Source organism: Acipenser ruthenus, chromosome 12 (assembly GCF_902713425.1).
Source record: "Acipenser ruthenus chromosome 12, fAciRut3.2 maternal haplotype, whole genome shotgun sequence".
Taxonomy (NCBI): domain Eukaryota; kingdom Metazoa; phylum Chordata; class Actinopteri; order Acipenseriformes; family Acipenseridae; genus Acipenser; species Acipenser ruthenus.
The window spans coordinates 33096874-33115315 of record NC_081200.1 but is presented as its reverse complement, the minus strand read 5'-3'; the positions used below and the strand labels follow the sequence as shown (position 1 = coordinate 33115315).

The window sequence follows — 18442 nt, the reverse complement described above, 5'->3', positions numbered from 1 at the left end:
TCACTATCTTTGTCTCGGGTAGAGTATGTATAATCTCCACAGTAATCCTATCCTCCTCTGAGCTGGAAAGGGTGCGGAAGGGATGCATCTTCACAGATACCGTAGAATTAGCTTTGGCTGCTTCAAACCCTTCATTGTCCACTGTCCCATTCCTACCCTTCTGGTCATTGCGAGCAATGGTATGGCCTTGTTGTTTCTTATGTTTCGTTAATGACAAAGTCTCTTATTTTTATTCTCCATTGTTTTGGGGGAGTCATAAAGTGGTTGGAGGAGTGCATTTTGTTATCTTCATTTATCCCAGTTGTGTTATGAATTGCCCAACTCATTCCTACATGTACTGTACTTAATGGCTAAAAGTGATCCTAAGCTTATTATGGTACTGTCCTTATTATCATAGCAAAAATATGCTCCCAAAGTCTTTGAATCTTATCACTGCACAACTGCCCTGTAACCTTTTATATTTGACCTTAAAAAGAATGGGATTCTTAGTCGGGCAGTTCAAGGAATGGATACCGCTTATAAAGTGGAGAAATAGGGTGAAAAAAGAAAAATTGGATAAAAACACACTGAGATTAGCCCTTTGCCCCTATTTGTCAGGGTTTTTGGCTTGTTTATAGAATAGAGGGGTTTGCCAACTTTATGGTTCACTTTAAGTCATGTGTCAGCTAAATTTAAAAAGGAACAGTGCTTGAAATAGACTGGTACTTACTGGCGTCATTACTGGCATCGTTTCAGACATTTCGGCACTGCCACATTTTAATAACCATAAATTGTTTGCATTAAGTAATGATTTAGTGGAGTACTGGCATCTTTTAAGCCTTAGAAAGGGATGAAGAGGGGGATTGGTTCTGGCTTCCTTTTGCCTGACCCCTTCTCTCTCTCTCTCTCCTCTCTCTCTCTCTCTCTCTCCTCTCTCTCTCTCTCTCTCTCTCTCTCTCTCTCTCTCCCTCTCTCTCCCTCTCTCTCTCTCCACCTCTACCCATTCCCATTTTCTAGGAGAAGAGGATCTCCTCGCTGGATGTGGCAAACTCGCGGCTCATGAGCGCATTGACGCAGGTGAAGGAGCGCTACAGTGTGCAGAACACCCACAATGGGATCTCGCCTACCAATCCCACCAAGCTGTCCATCACAGAGAATGGAGAGTTCAAGAACAGCAGCTGCTGACGACATCGGCACGACACCCAGCACGGGGAAAGCGCTAGCCAATGGGTCGCTAATGGACTGAAACCAACCGGTTTACTACTGGTGCTGCTAAATCAACAGAAAGAAATAGCCATTGCGTTTGGTTCCTATTTACAAAATATACAGATAAGGAATGTTGCCCTCCATATCACTGTATATAGCAATATCTTGTATGGGTCTTGTACAGAGATGTATTGTAAGATACTGCCAAGGAAAGAAGGACTCGGGGGAGGGGGGTGGTGTTGATATTATTTGTGTTGTGTCTTATAAATAACGTTCCCCAGTGCGTCACACAGAGCAGATTTATGCAGAATTTTACGAGTTTATTTTTTTGTGTGTGTAATTTGAAGATTCACTAGCTAGGAGCTGTACATATCGTAAGGGGAATTTAAACAAAAAATAAAATAAAAAAAGCACATAGGAAATAAATAGCAACATAGTGATTTATAGAATCAGTATAGGTTGGAGGAATGTTTTTAATGAAAGTGTAAGGATTAAAGGAAGTGTGATGGCATTTTGTGCACTTTGGCAATCACAGTTTTGTTTTTCCTTTTTTATTCTCTAAAAGAGCTTTCAGTTTATTTTGATGAAATGCAAGTGCTTTTTAACTTTACAAATCTAAGGCTGCCCAGTTCATGGCTTCTTCAGAATTTCTCCCTGGTATTATTGTACCCAAAAATGACTTTATTTTTTTTCTTTCTGCAGTTGGGTAAAAATGATAGTTTTGTTTTTATTTGCCTTGTTTTCTTGGAAGAGATATTTTGATCTTTGTTAAAAATCAAGGAATGCCTCTTATTGTTCAGTTCATGGTAATACGAGTTTTCTGCCTGTTACAAGGTTTTAAGAAGTGTTCTTTACATGTAGGTGATTTGCAATTTGCTTGACCGTTCAGTTAACAAAGTTTCTTTGTCCAGTCAAGCTAATTTTGATGATCATCCAATAATTGCACTGCCAGATGAAAAAAAAACAACAAAAAACAAACAAGTCAAGTCAAATGCAAACCCCCCACTACTGACAAGTGCTTCATAAGGTGTTTTTATTAAGTTGAGTCACCTTATTGTCAAGCTGTTCAAAGATTTGTTTACACTCCAGGATAATTGATGGAAAGAAAGGAATGGCATAAACTTGTGCAAGTTCACTGTATTTATGTAAACTGTAACTTTGTATATCAAATTAACGGGTATCAAGGAATCATTAAGTTCTTTATAACAGAAGGGATATTTATATCAATATGTAAGTATTGACTTTAAAAATGTTACATAAACTTATCTGTATATTAGTTACACTAACCCAAATTAGGGGTCAGATTCAAAAGACCATTGTGTCAACTGGAAAATGTTTGTCTTCAGCATGTGCTACTGTACAGGTGTAAAGCTTCACGAAACTGGGGCTTTACAAAAACTCAAACCTACAAGGGGTCAAATAATAATTTTAAATAGTTTAGTTACCAGACTAAAAACAGAGTTACCTTTCTTATCTGACGGAAACCTCATTCCAAGGGAACAAAGAAGGAAAGGAAGGAAGGAAGGAAGCTCTCAGTGGAAGATGTTTTCAATTAAATGAAAAATATTTATTGCATTAGAAATGCAATAGTGGTTTCTGTCATCAATACCATATTAAGAACATGAACATGGTAATACGTTGTATTACCTCCCATAATTAAAGGGACACTAACAACTGTAGGGCGTCTTTTGTAGAAAAAAAGATGGATCACTAAAAAGTAATAGCACATACTGAAGAAAAACACTTGAGTTCCAGTTAGGAAATTGAGCCCTGCCTGTGAAAGCCTTAGCTGTATCTTTGCACTTTGTACCTGTAAGCCTTTGTGCGTTTGATGGCACCTGTTCACAGATGTTTAACATGTAGCAAAAGCAGTTTGGTGTGACTGAAAAAGTCTTCCCATTGGCTAAATAAAACTGCAATCAGGACTTCCTAGGACACAAGGCTGTCATGCTTAGCAGAAAACAAAAAATATATTGTAAGTAATAGTAACTTGATGTGTAAATGCATTACACAACAGGCTCTACCAAGCCTAACAATACACCCAAAGATTTGTTCAATAGGGTTACTACATTTGATGTAAATCCTGATTAAAGATGACCCTTTCCATGTAAGTTGCCATATCATTTCATACCTTTTATTGCTGGAATTTAAATTTGTGTGTGGAAGGCGGTAGAGGGGTTTAATTTAATTTTCCTGGTTGAAAAGAGATGGAGCACACATACACAAACAGAGGTTATTGTTGTGTACAATTTAACAACATAATATATTGGCTTAAATAAAGTTTGTTATTCAATACATTTGCAAATGTGACTGGCAGACAAGTGACAATATATAACAATGACAGAAAGTCTAAAAAAGTGACCGCTTCCCAAAGCACTGTCAAACAATGCCTCCAGTACCCCTGTGATCCATATGGTGGTGCTGTTCGACAAGAAAGCCATTGTTGGGTTTATTTTACCAACAGAGAGAAACGCCCACACCCCCTGCTGGTTCAAAACAGTTTTGCAACACTTTTAATGTGAGATGACTTTTGAAACCTTAATCTCAGGAATCCACACTTGGGGAAATCTGTGTAGTTCTCTTTATTTTCCTATTCTTGTCTTCTGTTTTGAATTGTTTTTCTCTCTGGTGCTTTAAAGGCTCATAAGTAGCTGCACCATGTAGCATTCAGGCTTATCGACAGTGAAGCTCAATAAACAGTGTAATTCTGTGCGTCCCAAGTTACATCCAGAGCTTATAGAAAATATTTTGAATGCGATGAACAATATGAAGGAGATAAGGAAATGAAGCTCTGAGGTGTTTTTTCAAAGATGAATCCCACGATACACAGAATAAATATTGTATCTCAAATGTTTTAAAAAAAAAAAATTGGAACTAAGACCGAAATAACGTGGAATTTCTGCTGACATGATTAAAATTTAATTTGAGTAAAATATATGCATTTGTGTGTGTGTGTGTGTGTGTGTATATATATATATATATATATATATATATATATATATATATATATATATATAGTGCAGAGGACCCACAGGAATTCTATTTCAATACAGCGCAATTACAAAAACAACTAGGGGCAAGATTGAAAATAAGATCATAGTTTATGCCTTCCCCGATATTCATTTATTTTCTGTTTGGATGTCTGAATTTTAAAGTTTAGGATTCATTCTAAACTATTTTGAATCACCTATAACTTCAAGAACTTCATGAAGTTATAGGTGATTCAAAATAGTTTCCTGGAATAACTTAAAGAGAAAGTTATTGTTCACACAGTTGTTTACATTTCTTGCATATATCACTAGTAACCAGAAATAGGGTAATAGTGTCCATGCATCGGAACAAATGCTGTCTGTTGCAACTGGTGCTGTATTTACAGACTTATTAATGAGTCACAGAGAAACATGAGATAAGCTTGCTTGACCTCTTACGGCACTAGTGTATTTTAAGACAAAACGTTGCTGGATACAGGCCTTGCTTTTAAGTTTTTATTGTTGCAGGTCAATTGTTTTATATTGGGTTAAATAATTAAGCTACAAGGAATGAATGCTAGAAAGCCTAAGCTGGGAAAAGGGTATTAATGTTGAATTAGGTAGGGGGACCGCCATGTCTCAATCTTGTGCTCTATTGTCACAGATAACAGCATCACAGATAATAGCAGTAAAGCCAAGGACTGTTTGTTGCCTAATCCATCAAATGGCAATGCATTTGGTGCTCTGAAACCACACAGAAGGGTGTCTGATCTCACCAAATGAATATCAAAGTGAGGGAAAAATTCACAACCAAGATTCCTTGGTGACTGACATTGCATTTAGACACAGCTAATTTTAGAATTGCATTTGAAAGATGCATTTCAGTAACTGGCAGATATGCGATTTAACGTCCTGCCAGAAATAACCGGGCAGTATGAATAATGTAGCTCATCTGCTGTGTTTCACACAAATAAGTTAACCATTTTATTTTATTTGGAAATTAATTTTCAATGTTTGTGTTTCATTGATAGTAAGTGTGAGCAATGGCAGATTTACTGATGATGCTGAAACACACACAAAAAAAGTATAGATTTATGTTGACTACAAATCTAAAAATTGACAACTGCATGAACAATACAACATTTGGACCTTTTACATTTTAATTGTTTAACTTAATACGATTATTGACACAACCAATAAAGTGGCATCAATCAGGATAATGCCACGTTTTGGATAGATCAATGACAATATGGCATTTGTAGTTTTAATAGGTGGGCAATAATTGACAGAGACAATGTAACACCAACTTAAAACATATGCATCTTAGATGAAGATTTTACATGATCGTATTACTTATGATGTGATGGCTACTGAGGAGTGAAACATTTAAGACTAGAAAAATACATTATTTTATTCCAGTTTGCTGGGGCATTGTGATGTTTGTACATGTGCACATGTCCTATTTTCGCCTAGTATGTTGGTAAGTATTCCAAGGAAGTAAAACTGGGAAGGATACTCCACTAGGCATCTGCTACCTATTCCATGTCCTGGCTAAGTATGTGTGAAAAATGTTGCATATAAATGACCCTGTACCTGTATGTTTGATATATTCTACAGTTCATCCCTTTTTAAAACATTTCTTCATTACTGAAAATGTTCTGAAGTTTTTTTTTTAAATAATAAAGCAGAGTTTTATAATAATTTTATTTCCAACAATTGTGTTTTAGTGTTAAGTTACCTCTAACTGCTATTTGTATCAGGCACTTATAAAAACAATCGGTTTCTGTTTACAAAGTGGTTCACAGATCAATCTTCTCAGTGAGCTGGTTCAATATACAGTACAAAAACATTAAACTATATAAATAAAGTTCAGTTTTGGACCTGAAACTTCTGTGATTCTTTCATTGTAATATATATATATATATATATATATATATATATATATATATATATATATATATATATATATATATATATATATATAAAAGCTGGTTTTCACACATGACTCATTTCCACTTGCAATGTAAACCATGAAATAGCAAAGTGTCTGCACCACAATTCAAATGAATGTATCCATTGCCCAAAAAATAAATAAAACAGCAGTTCAAAGTACCATACTGCGAGATAATGACCTGACAAGCCTCCTGATTCTGACTCACTGAAGCACTGAAACTGGAATTAAATCTAGTGTTATATAAATAGTGCATCAGCAGCTTTTCAGCTTTTCAGTGCAAAAGCCCACGGCTTACAAAGGGAACCAAGATGTATGATACAATACCCAAAGCCTTGTGTCGTAATACAATTCTAGGTTGAAAAGCAGCTCCGGGGAGCCATGTCTTCACTTGTGCAGCAGCAATGTAAAGTATTTATGATTGGCACCAAGTCAGCTAGCAGAAACTCACTGGAAATGTAAAGTGTCTTTAATGAAACATTTCATATTTAGGTTATACACAAGAGCATTTTAACTCAGACACCCAGAACTACATTTTTTGTTTAAAACTAGCTTTGTGATATAACACCTAATAATTCATTCTATGAATAAAAGGGCCCCAATGGTGGAAACATACATGCAGTACTTCTACAAACAATTCTATTGACATACATGTAAAACAAAAACCATATACTTTGGAAGAATCAGTATGCCCACTCTGTACTATATGATACAGTAGATGTAGTCAAATGAACAGCCTCAAATAGTTTTTAATTACCAGTCTATTGGGTAATTATTACTTAGCAGTTAAATCTCTTTAGATTACAATATACTCTAATTAACTTATAATTAATTCAGTTTAAAAAAATGAATATTTCATGAATTAATTAAGCCTTTTTCCTCTATTCTAAAGGCAACAGTAGTTGATATGTTCAAAAACATTATTAAAAGCTAATTCTGGAAAGGTAATTTTCAGTGTTGCTGAGACCAATTAAATAATTAAATTAATAGTATACAAGGCTATAATTATATAATTGCAGTATTTTTTATTATATTCAGAATAGCTATTTTTTTTTAGAAACAGTTTCCCCTTCTGATTCCTTTTTTGGTTCATAAAAGTATATATATATAAGCTGGTTTATATATATATATATATATATATATATATATATATATATATATATATATATATATATATTAACAGGCCTTTATTATGTGTATTATTTTTAGTTTCTAAATAAACAGAAATAAAGCCGTCTTTGAATGCCTCATCAGCAGTCTGAAATGCATTGCACAATACATATTTGAGGCAGAAACACTTGTAAAATATATCCAAATATTGGATAAGAGCTAATAGAGGAAATCCACAAACAGAGAAAACAAGTGAAGTATATAAAGCTTGCTATTCTGATCATATGTGGCAGAAAGAAGTTAACTCATTACACCTAGTGTGCCATCTAGAGTCTTGAAGGCCATGTATCATAACAAAGACCATCAATGTGTTGACGTTATGATCCATAGTGTCATTCTTTTCTCTCTTAATCACAACACAATCACAGACAGTGTGAATCATTAAATACATGTATTAAATACAATAAAAGAAACAAGTATGTTTTAAGAAAACTAAAGAATAGAAAAGTGGGGTAAGCCAGAACAAGGAAGTGGGGGTTGTCTGCCACCTCAGACAAGCTCGAGAAATGTCACAGGCTTCCATGAAACCTCTCTGCAGACTATCAACTGGCTTTGCTGCAACATTTGATCAGTGCTGTTCATTGCTTTGCATGCTTTTTGCAGACCTTCCAACATAATACCCAGGAGAACCATTGAGTATTGAATACTGCCTCTTTAGAATGCCAGTCAGAAACAGGTGTCACTATTTGTGCACTGCGCCATCCTTTATTTATATTACTGTGTGCTCTTTTGGATGCAGTTGAGCGCAATACAAGAAAAAACATTTATTCTCTCTAATGCTGAACAATCTCCTAACCCTGTTCAGTTGTTCCTGTGTGATTGTCCTTTCCATAGGACATACATGGATTACCGTACCACTGATAAAGATACTCTCAAAAGCAGATGACTTGTTTTCTTCAAATAATAAATTCATAATGTAGAGCTTAATGGACAGCAAAAAGTCTCAACATTTGAAAAACTACTTATGTATTGTATTTCTACTGCAGTTTAGCACTAGCATGAGACCAGACTTGATTAAAATGAATGTTTAAATAAGGAGCAATTGTATTTAACAATGTACTAGTTTTGATTTCCTGATTTTTATTACATGAGAATAGCTGTTGTCTGCTTCATGCTAATATTGGACTTGGCTTTCATCAAGATAAAATGAGACAGTAGTGGTGGGGACCAACCAAGATGTAGCTTCACTGCAGCATCTAGTGTTTATCCTCTGCCACCTAACATGGATTTCCTACTGACCTGGTGTTGATGGCTGAAGTGTAATGCTGGCGCCAGGGATCAGCCAATTTTCAGCCACCCTGGTACATCAGCACACACCACAGCGGTGATGCTGGCTCCAGGGATCAACCAAAGTGGAGCCTCTCTAGCGCCTCAGCATGGCAAACGTGGCAAACAGAACTAGCTGGGTGGGTCACTTCACAGGTGTCATCAGATGGGCATCTCCTTTCTTCTGTGTTTCGCTGATTAGCTCACAACACCTCAGGAATTCCAACACCACCCACCTTCAACCCAGCCCAGTTTACTTAGCCATCCATTTCTTTTCATTGATGTTAACTTCCTCTATCAGCTATCTTTTGAGGTCCACAAATGACCTCTTTCATCCTCAACCTCTGCCTCCTCAGATAGCGCCTTCACTATATGCCCCAACTTCTGTCCACTGAATCCAATATCTCTGAGAAGCCGGGTCATGGAGTGTGCGACGAATCCCAGACAACCCTCCTCTACTATAATCCCGGACACTCCACCCCTGCTGTTCCACCTCAGCGGCTAACTCAGCATTCCGGAGTATCTTCCTCTCATATGCTTCATCCACGGAATCCTCTCATGGCACTATTAGAACAAGGACAATGTCAGGTCAAAGAGTAGTTGTAGCATTCTCGGTGAGAAAATAAGGGGTTGGCCTGCATTCTCCAATCTAGAAGTCTCCAATTGTCACAGGCGAATCGTAGCTCTAATAACCTTTTCTATGGTTGCTCTCCTGGTTGGAGGAATGTTGTTCTCAGTGTGCTATTGCTGATATGGGTGGTGAGCTGTTGATCTTATTATGACACCGTTCCTTCAGTGCTAATGCCAAGCATTGCAGCACCTATTACTTGTTTAAATCATAATTGCTATAGTCATTTTTAAAAAGACAGGTCTGAGTCAGGGCTAAAATTAGCTGCAAGAAATTGACTGAAAACATATTCGGTGTTATTGGTTCAGTATGTAAGGAATTTAACTGGGGATTTTTTTTATCACCTTTTTGTGCTACAGTGTAACTCTGTTATTGAATCCCTGGCCGTCCTTGTATGTAACAACTCACTGAGAAAACTGGGCTACAGCCAGAATTGTATCACTGCTTAAATGTGTCTGAAAGATTATCAGACTCATAACAAAAACTGCCTTCCACTTCACAAAATCCAGCATCCACAGCTTCTTATTCCAATCTGCAACTAGTTTCCTGTTTCCTACCGTCTCAAGTTATCGTACTTTATTCCTGCAGCTTATCTTGAAGTAATTCCTCCAGAGCGCCTGCTGGGTCACATTGCAGACACAGAGAGAAGTGTAATTAGATTTTATTGAAGTTATCCAGATAATCTTACAATTAAAAATGAATTTAGGACACCATATTAATATGGTTTTAAGCTATAGAGTTTTTTTCATTACTTTCACATTGACATAGGCTTAACCTTTTAACAAACGGCAAAGACTATAAACTGTTCTGACTGCCTGACATTGCACTACAACGGGATTAATGGAATTATTTAATTATTTAACAAGCTATGCCCTCTTAAACTGTAACAGCATATTTCATACAGTGTGGTATCATTCTCAATAGCAATTAATTAATATCACACTTTGTAAGTTGATAATGTGCTCTTAATTGAAAACAATTATTATAACATGTTATGTGCCTGGTTTATCCTTACCATTTTGCCAACTTAAAATTATATATTGGTCATATAAGTCACAAAACAAGAGACTTGAACAAGTTGAAGTAAAAAATACAATCCTCTAAAGGCTTCATGTTTTAGGATATTATTATTATACCTACTCTTCTTAGCAACATTTACAACAATGGCATTTTGCTACATTTTTGTTTTACAAATTAGCAATGAAGTTTATGTGGTTTGTTTGACAAATGGGTTGGTAAACAATGCATTCTGCAGAACATCGGGCTGAAGTAATTTAGATTATTTAATTCTCACAGCTGTGCAGTAACACGGCCAACAGCAGGTTCCTTGGGGAGAGAGGGACGCAGTGTAGAAATGTTTAATAGCACCGATTTGTAATTCAAGTGACTTTACTTCCATTGCTTTCAGAAAGCCTCTGACTAGCCATTCATCTGGATGTCAGTAAACAGCAAGGATATGCTAACGAGAGAAAACCACTATTACAGGTTTACACGCTATCAATACAGAGCCTATTCTTGCACTGAATAGGCCTCAAGGTTACACATGTGCATGTCCCAATAAAATAAAGCATAATTTGAACACTAAAACGTACCTATCTATTCCTACAGTAGGCCAAATTTCACAAAGTAGAGTGCCAGCCAACGTTTTCTTCTGGAACAAAGAAACAAGTGAACTGAAAAAACTCACCACCATGGGGAGGGGAGGGGGGAGGGGGGAGGGGGGGGGAAACCAGAAATAATGTTAATACAGATAATAAGGTAAGGAAATACATTTGAAATCATTGGTTAGCATTCCTTTATAGCTGCCTCCAAGCTCTAAGTGGAAACCATGATAGAACATTACTTCTCAAGCTGAAACTATGATCACCTTTTAAAAAATGTTTTTTATTTAAACTTCATACATATTTAACTTAACAACATCTGTACTGTATATCATTAAAACTGAATCTGGTGCTGAAATAATGTATTTTGCATTCTTTAGATGTAGCTCATACAGGAAACCAAAAAGATGTACCTAATTCAAATTTAGACTTGCTTTATGTACATGTGTGTATTTTAATATTATGGATTATTATTTTTTATGAGTGTGCTCAAATAGGTGATCAAATAGTTTCTTGATCCATCTACTACTACTACTACTAGTACTAATAATAATAATAATAATAACATGCAAAACAACTCACAGAAAGAAATAAGCCATGGTCTCCTGGGGTGTTTTGGTTCTCACAGGCAAAAACCAAACACATTCTTACTGTAGCTAGGTCTTTTCCAGGCTCCACTTTCATTTCTACTGGAGTCTGTGGTCTGCAGTATTAGCGCACATTTTCAGGGGACTGCACTATCGATTAAAGTAGCTTTACAGATCTTATGTTTTTATGGACTAGAGTGCTTCTTAAATTACACTTCCAAGCTCTACTTCCTGGACCAGCCCCTGCATTTGTTATTCTAACCTCTGTTTTGGTAAGGCAGTCTCTACTGCATGTTTCTTTTACATGCACAATGTTGTCTTTTTTATTGCACTTATTCCATTAAACAGCACTGGTGTAGACTCTCAGTTTTATCTTACCTAGCAATTTTCAGCTTAAATGTTATTTTGTCCATAACATTTAAGCATGAAGAAACTCAACAATTATTTTGGCGTAGTCTGTCTCTGAAATGCTTTTCTGTCTATTTACAAATCAGCAACACTCCTGATCACCTTGAAAACAGGAACTAGGTGGATTGAGAAAACACAAATTATCCCAAGAATGATTTGGAAATAGAATGCATGTGACTGGAATGAGCAAATATGAACATCACAAAATGATAAGGACTTGCAAAACACATGTTTATAATGTTTTTCAATTAAATTCCCAGTAGTTACCAGCTTTAACAAAATCATTTCATTCTGCATCTTAAATATCCCTTTATAAATGTTCAAAATGACTCTAAATCCACAAGCAAGGTTTATAAGTAATGTATGTCTCTACACAAAGACACTATCACACACAATACTGTCATTGACAGCTAGTCTATTGTACATTTGATCACAGCTGGTTCCTCTTGTGGCAGGTGTCCTTTGAGTGAAAAGCGCCAAAACACTTATTTTTCTCACTTAAGCCAAGTACACTATTGAACAAATCAGCTACTCAAGCCTCGATGAGCCTCATCACAGCTGACCTGGCAAGGTTGCACTGAAAGCACAGCTCTGATCCAAGGACAATGGCTACAGATCTTAAGATTTCCTGTGCCAAGTACTACAACATAAAAGAAGGAGTGTGACAAATCTGTTACTGTGGGCAAGGCGCTTGGTTTGACAGTTACAAATAGCAATAAGAATTTGATTTGTAGAAGTTTGCTTGCTTTTCCCAATCCTCTAATATGCCAATTTATCATTAGGTGGCAGTGCTGAGCTAACAAGTCTAAAAATGGACCTGGGTCAAACTATATGCTTCGTAACCAGTTAACTACCAGGTGTAGGATAATATGAAGCACCTGACAAGGGAGTCATATGGGACAAATAAGACTTAATGATTGTGAAGCAGTGTACGCAATAGTCAACTGAGTTAGGAATGTTCTGAATTGACCTTCGGTATATAATATCATTATTGTCAACTATTACACTCCATCATCATCTAAGCTGAGGGAAACTGAGTTTCCTTCTAGGAATGGGTATGTATGAACTATGACATTGAAGGAGCAGCTATTAAACGCAGTGGCATGTAGAGTGATTGCTTCTGCAGTATATCTTTCCTTACCCCACGAACAGCCCATTAAAGGTCTGAGACTACAAAGATAATGTGTGACCCGTCAGCATGTTTTTGGGTTACTGTATGCTGGAGCTGCATTTCTACATTTCCAGATCAGAACTACTGTAAGCAAATAAAAAAAAAGCTACAGATTTCAATTCTGTGAAAATTTGAAAACAAACAACAACAACAACAACACAAACATGTATTAAATAAATAATGGTAGCACTTTATGTATTTCTACTGTGTTTAACTCATATTTGAACTAAGCATTCATTAATGGTACTGTACATTCAAAATGCATTCATTTAAGCGATCTTGCCTCTGAGAATAATAATTGCCCACGATAAATGCATGTTATGTTTGGGGATTAATATAATAAGTGTGGAGTGCATCATAAACATTATTTACATTGAATTCAAAGCAATTTAATGGAATTCAACAGTATATTGCTAAAAGAGGCACTCTAACCAGTTAGATGTTTTCTAACCAGAGGTTTTGTAACTCAGCAGTTCCTTTCCATGCACATTTCCTTTATTCACTCGTTAGGTATTTAAATGATAACTATTTCAGAAAGTCATTGATTGTCTCAGCTACATCCAAGGAAATATGGAGTTTACCCTTTGAGTCAGTTAAATACTGTGTCCCATTAATTGAGTCGCTTCTGCACACAAGGTGCATCTAGTGCTTTTTAAACGGGTCTGACAGTCCCATTTATGAAGCAGCTCGACAGCATGCTCTAACTGGGGGAATTGGTTGAAAAATCTACATTAATGAATGTTCATCAGCATTAATCATAAGTGACAGAACCGTTTGCTCCCTTGGCCCTGTCGTCTGTGCCATGTACAGGGAATCACAGCAAACACCTCCGTACAAGGTGACAGCTTATTTATACAACAAACTGCAATATTTTCAACACTTTATAATGTACAGCCCATTTGTTAAGTACAAACACTGCAGTGGCTTACTCTCTGTTATAACCCTTACGCTAAGAGGGCTGCAAACATTAAGGGTTATCCTAAGTAGCCAAAACCGATTCCCTAATTAAAGTATTTTATTCTTTGTAAAAAAAATATGTATTAAAAACAATCAATAGGCTGAATACACAGTATGGCTGCAAAATGGGAATTGGAGACTTTATGCATGGAGGTTTTGTGTGTACATTCTCAGACAGTTTAAACATCTTGTGCTATATCCAGAGCATTACACCGTCATAATTTATCCCAGTTTTCTTTCCTCAGTGGATTTCTGAAGGATGATAAATCATATTATTCATTTCCTCTTCATGTAAATACAGTATATATAAATCATATAATTATTCTTCTGCCAAGCAGTTAAACAGAGAGGACCTAAAGTCGGTGTACTTTAGTGTTTATTGTACTTATATTGTAGCTTGAATATGAGTACGGTTCACTGCTCTTCACTTACAGAAACCCATACCTCTACAATGGGGATAGCAATGATCCTTTTCAGAAATTGTGTACCAGTAGTCCCAATTTCTATTTTCTGTGTTGTTGTCTCTGAAATAAACTGCAGTCTTTATATATATATATATATATATATATATATATATATATATATATATATATAGCTCTGGAAAAAATTAAGAGACCACTGCAAAATTATCAGTTTCTCTGGTTTTACTATTTATAGGTATGTGTTTGTGTAAAATGAACATTTTTGTTTTATTCTATAAACTACTGACAACATTTCTCCCAAATTCCAAATAAAAATATTGTCATTTAGAGCATTTATTTGCAGAAAATGACAACTGGTCAAAATAACAAAAAAGATGCAGTGTTGTCAGACCTTGGATAATGCAAAGAAAATAAGTTCATATTCATTTTTAAACAACACAATACTAATGTTTTAACTTAGGAAGAGTTCATAAATCAATATTTGGTGGAATAACCCTGATTTTCAAGCACAGCTTTCATGTGTCTTAGCATGCTCTCCACCAATCTTTCACATTGATGTTGGGTGACTTTATGCCACTCCTGGCGCAAAAATTCAAGCAGCTCGGCTTTGTTTGATGGCTTGTGACCATCCATCTTCCTCTTGATCACATTCCAGAGGTTTTCAATGGGGTTCAGGTCTGGAGATTGGGCTGGCCATGACAGGGTCTTGATCTGGTGGTCCTCCATCCACACCTTGATTGACCTGGCTGTTGGCATGGAGCATTTTCCTGCTGGAAAAACCTATCCTCAGAAGGAAGCAAGTTTTCTTCCAGGACAACCTTGTACTTGGCTTGATTCATGCGTCCTTCACAAAGACAAATCTGCCCGATTCCAGCCTTGCTGAAGCACCCCCAGATGAGTCCAATTTTCAGCTTTGCCCAACACCTGGTCGTCTAATGGTTAGACGGAGACCTGGAGAGGCCTACAAGCCACAGTGTCTCGCACCCACTGTGAAATGTGGTGGAGGATCGGTGATGATCTGGGGGTGCTTCAGCAAGGCTGGAATCGGGCAGCTTTGGCATGAATCAAGCCAAGTACAAGGTTATCCTGGAAGAAAACTTGCTTTCTTCTGCTCTGACAATGTTCCCCAACTCTGAGGATTGGTTTTTCCAGCAGGACAATGCTCCATGCCACACAGCCAGGTCAATCAAGGTGTGGATGGAGGACCACCAGATCAAGACCCTGTCATGGCCAGCCCAATCTCCAGACCTAAACCCCACCAAATATTGATTTCTGAACTCTTCCTAAGTTAAAACATTAGTATTGTGTTGTTTAAAAATGAATATGAACTTATTTTTTTTGCATTATCCAAGGTCTGACAACACTGCATCTTTTTTGTTATTTTGACCAGTTGTCATTTTCTGCAAATAAATGCTCTAAATGACAACATTTTTATTTGGAATTTGGGAGAAATGTTGTCAGTAGTTTATAGAATAAAACAAAAATGTTCATTTTACACAAACACATACCTATAAATAGTAAAACCAGAGAAACTGATAATTTTGCAGTGGTCTCTTAATTTTTTCCAGAGCTGTATATATATACACTTTTTTAAAGAGTATTGTCAATATGATAATTACCCTGAATGTCTTCCCCAGAGCATTCCCATGTTTGTTCACTGGAGCACGCAAGCCACAACCTGCTTAGCATATCAGTGGCAGAGACTTGTTTCCTGCTGGGTGTGTGCCTCAAAAACACACCATGATCCTACCTAGTGTGGGCTGCCTTCAGATGGCAACTTGTCAGATTATACCCCCTGGGGTTATGTGTCAAGAAACCACACAAACAAATATATATATAATGTATATATTATATGTCTAAATGATTCACATGTATACAGTCTTATTAATAACAAGATCCTTTTCATTGTAAAATATAAAGTATGCGTCCTGGCTGTGCAAAGTAGCCGGTCTTCGCTGGGGATTCCAAAAAGAGCGTCGTATTGTCTCTGGCACTCCCATGGGTTTGGCAGGCAAAACTGGGAGGGACTGTTTCTCCTCATCGTGCTACTGCAAACTCAGGTGCCCAGTGAGCTCAAAAGCGGACACCTGCAGGTCTGGCCTTTGTCCCCCAGAGGTCAGTAGCTCGCTGACATCCGCACTTGAGTTGCTGGGTGTAAAAGAGGAAGCTGGCTCAGTCGTGGGATCGGAGGACGCCCACTGAACCTTCAGTTCTCCTGAGCCATGTGGGGAATTGCTGTGGTGAGGGGGAAAAGTATTGGACATTTCAAATTGGGGAGAAAATCGGGGGTAAAATAACTGCGCATACTAAATTTATATTATTAAAATGAAAATGCCCTTTTCACATTTGACAGTCTAGAGTACAGTTTCCTCCAAGCAAGTACTGATTTATTTAAATTCTAGTAAAAAAAGCAGAAGGATCTGTGTTAGCCATATCAATTTTAAAGAAGAATCAATGACAAATGGCTGACATGTTTTACAGCACATTTTCAAGAGGAATCATTTATCAAATAGGCCTTTTAATAGTTGACAATTATCTGCAGAAAGTGTTAATAACATTTCTAGAACTTTGCAGCATACCTATGATTTAGCTTGCCTGCTTTTCTGTTGTTTCCATGGAAACCTGCCAAAGAGCCAGAGAAAGAAAATATCCAATTCCAATAGATATTTTTCCATTGGAATGGTAGTGTACGAGTCAATATTCTTAAAGTTCTAATGGGCTGTTTCTACCTTTATGATCTAAATTATTTAAATACTTTAGTTCTGAATCTGTCTATACTCAGGTACATCACAAGCCATCACAGGATGCAGGATTATCTTAGACTGCATTATAGCCTATGTGCTAAAGCCTGACCTGGAGGGAAATTCTGTTTTTCACAAGAGCCTCATGCTTAAGGTCATTCTGGAAGACAAAAGGGAAAAGGTTTAAATTAAAGGCAATTTCAGATCATTATAATGATACAAAGGCAAAAAGACAAGCAGGTACCATAAACTAATCAATTTGTAATTACCAACTTCAAGAAGACATTTTTGTAATTTAATAGTAACATTTTGTGGACCGGTAAATGCGTAAAATATGGTGTTAATAAGCTAGCCTTTTTTTAAAAAATCAATTTCTTCTAAGTAGTAGTCTCCTTTTGCCATGAACAGCAATGACACACTCACTAACAAGTCTAGGTCTTCTTCAACAGTTATTCTGTTTTTCAAAATCTCAGGATTGATTTCAAAAGTTGAATGTCATCTCTAAACTGCATCACACCTAGCCAGGTCTCCCTAATGGAATGACACCTGGATACACCACTTTGAAGATTTATTTTAAAAGGATAATAAGAAACATTTAGACAACTGTGCCAGTTTAGGGTCAAAGTTAAGCATGCGACATTGTCATGACACATGGACACAGCTTCGAATTGTTCAGAGGACAGCGCAACACTGGAGAAATGTCAGTGGATATCTGTTGAGATGTGTTTAAATCCCATGAGGCATAACCTTGAGATGATATTTTTTACCCACCTGTGATATCCCTCTAATTGTGTTTCATGGGAGCTCATCACCATCGCTGTTTGCCCCTCCATGCAGGGAAAGATTAAGATCAATGTATCAGGAAAATGTATTAAACCCAATGCCAGCTAATGAGTACTCCTGGTGACATCTTAGGAACTGGAAAATAATAGCTTCATTAGATAACCTAATGGGCATGTCAGCAAATAATTCCACGCTATTAGAGAGAAATATTAAGGGTTGTGAAATGCTGGGGTCATGTCATTTCAGCAGGGCATACAGTAAAACAGAACAATGGGTACAGTGTAATAGGAATATAACTAAAGAAATGTTATAGCAATACAGTTTTAATTAGATTGAAAACAAAACATACTGCAGGAGTGTTTCATCTCTTAAATTTACAACATCATAAATTATTAGACAAGCACGAATAAGGTCGATAAACATATATGATTACAAAGTTTGGATTTCCCAGTTACTGTCATGAAATCATAGGTTGCAGTTGTATTCATTTATTCTTTGTGAAAGGCAGACCCTCTGAGGCTATCACCAAAAAACAAGACCCGTTGACTGATGCACTGCATTTCCATGTCAGGTGTTCCCCAAGAATTAAAAAAAAGTTTTGAA

General features: G+C 36.7%; 1 protein-coding gene across 6 annotated transcripts in view; it reads left to right on the top strand.

The window, feature by feature from the left end:
* LOC117417043 (ras GTPase-activating protein nGAP-like) overlaps positions 1 to 4118 on the top strand; it is an 89058-nt gene extending 84940 nt beyond the window's left edge. For all 6 annotated transcript variants that reach the window (XM_059034890.1, XM_059034889.1, XM_059034887.1 and 3 more), the window contains one exon: positions 997 to 4118. In XM_059034890.1, coding sequence (XP_058890873.1) covers positions 997 to 1202 — 206 coding nt within the window. In that variant the 3' untranslated portion in view covers positions 1203 to 4118. The remainder of the gene's footprint in view (positions 1 to 996) is intronic.
* The last annotated feature ends 14324 nt before the right edge of the window (positions 4119 to 18442 follow it).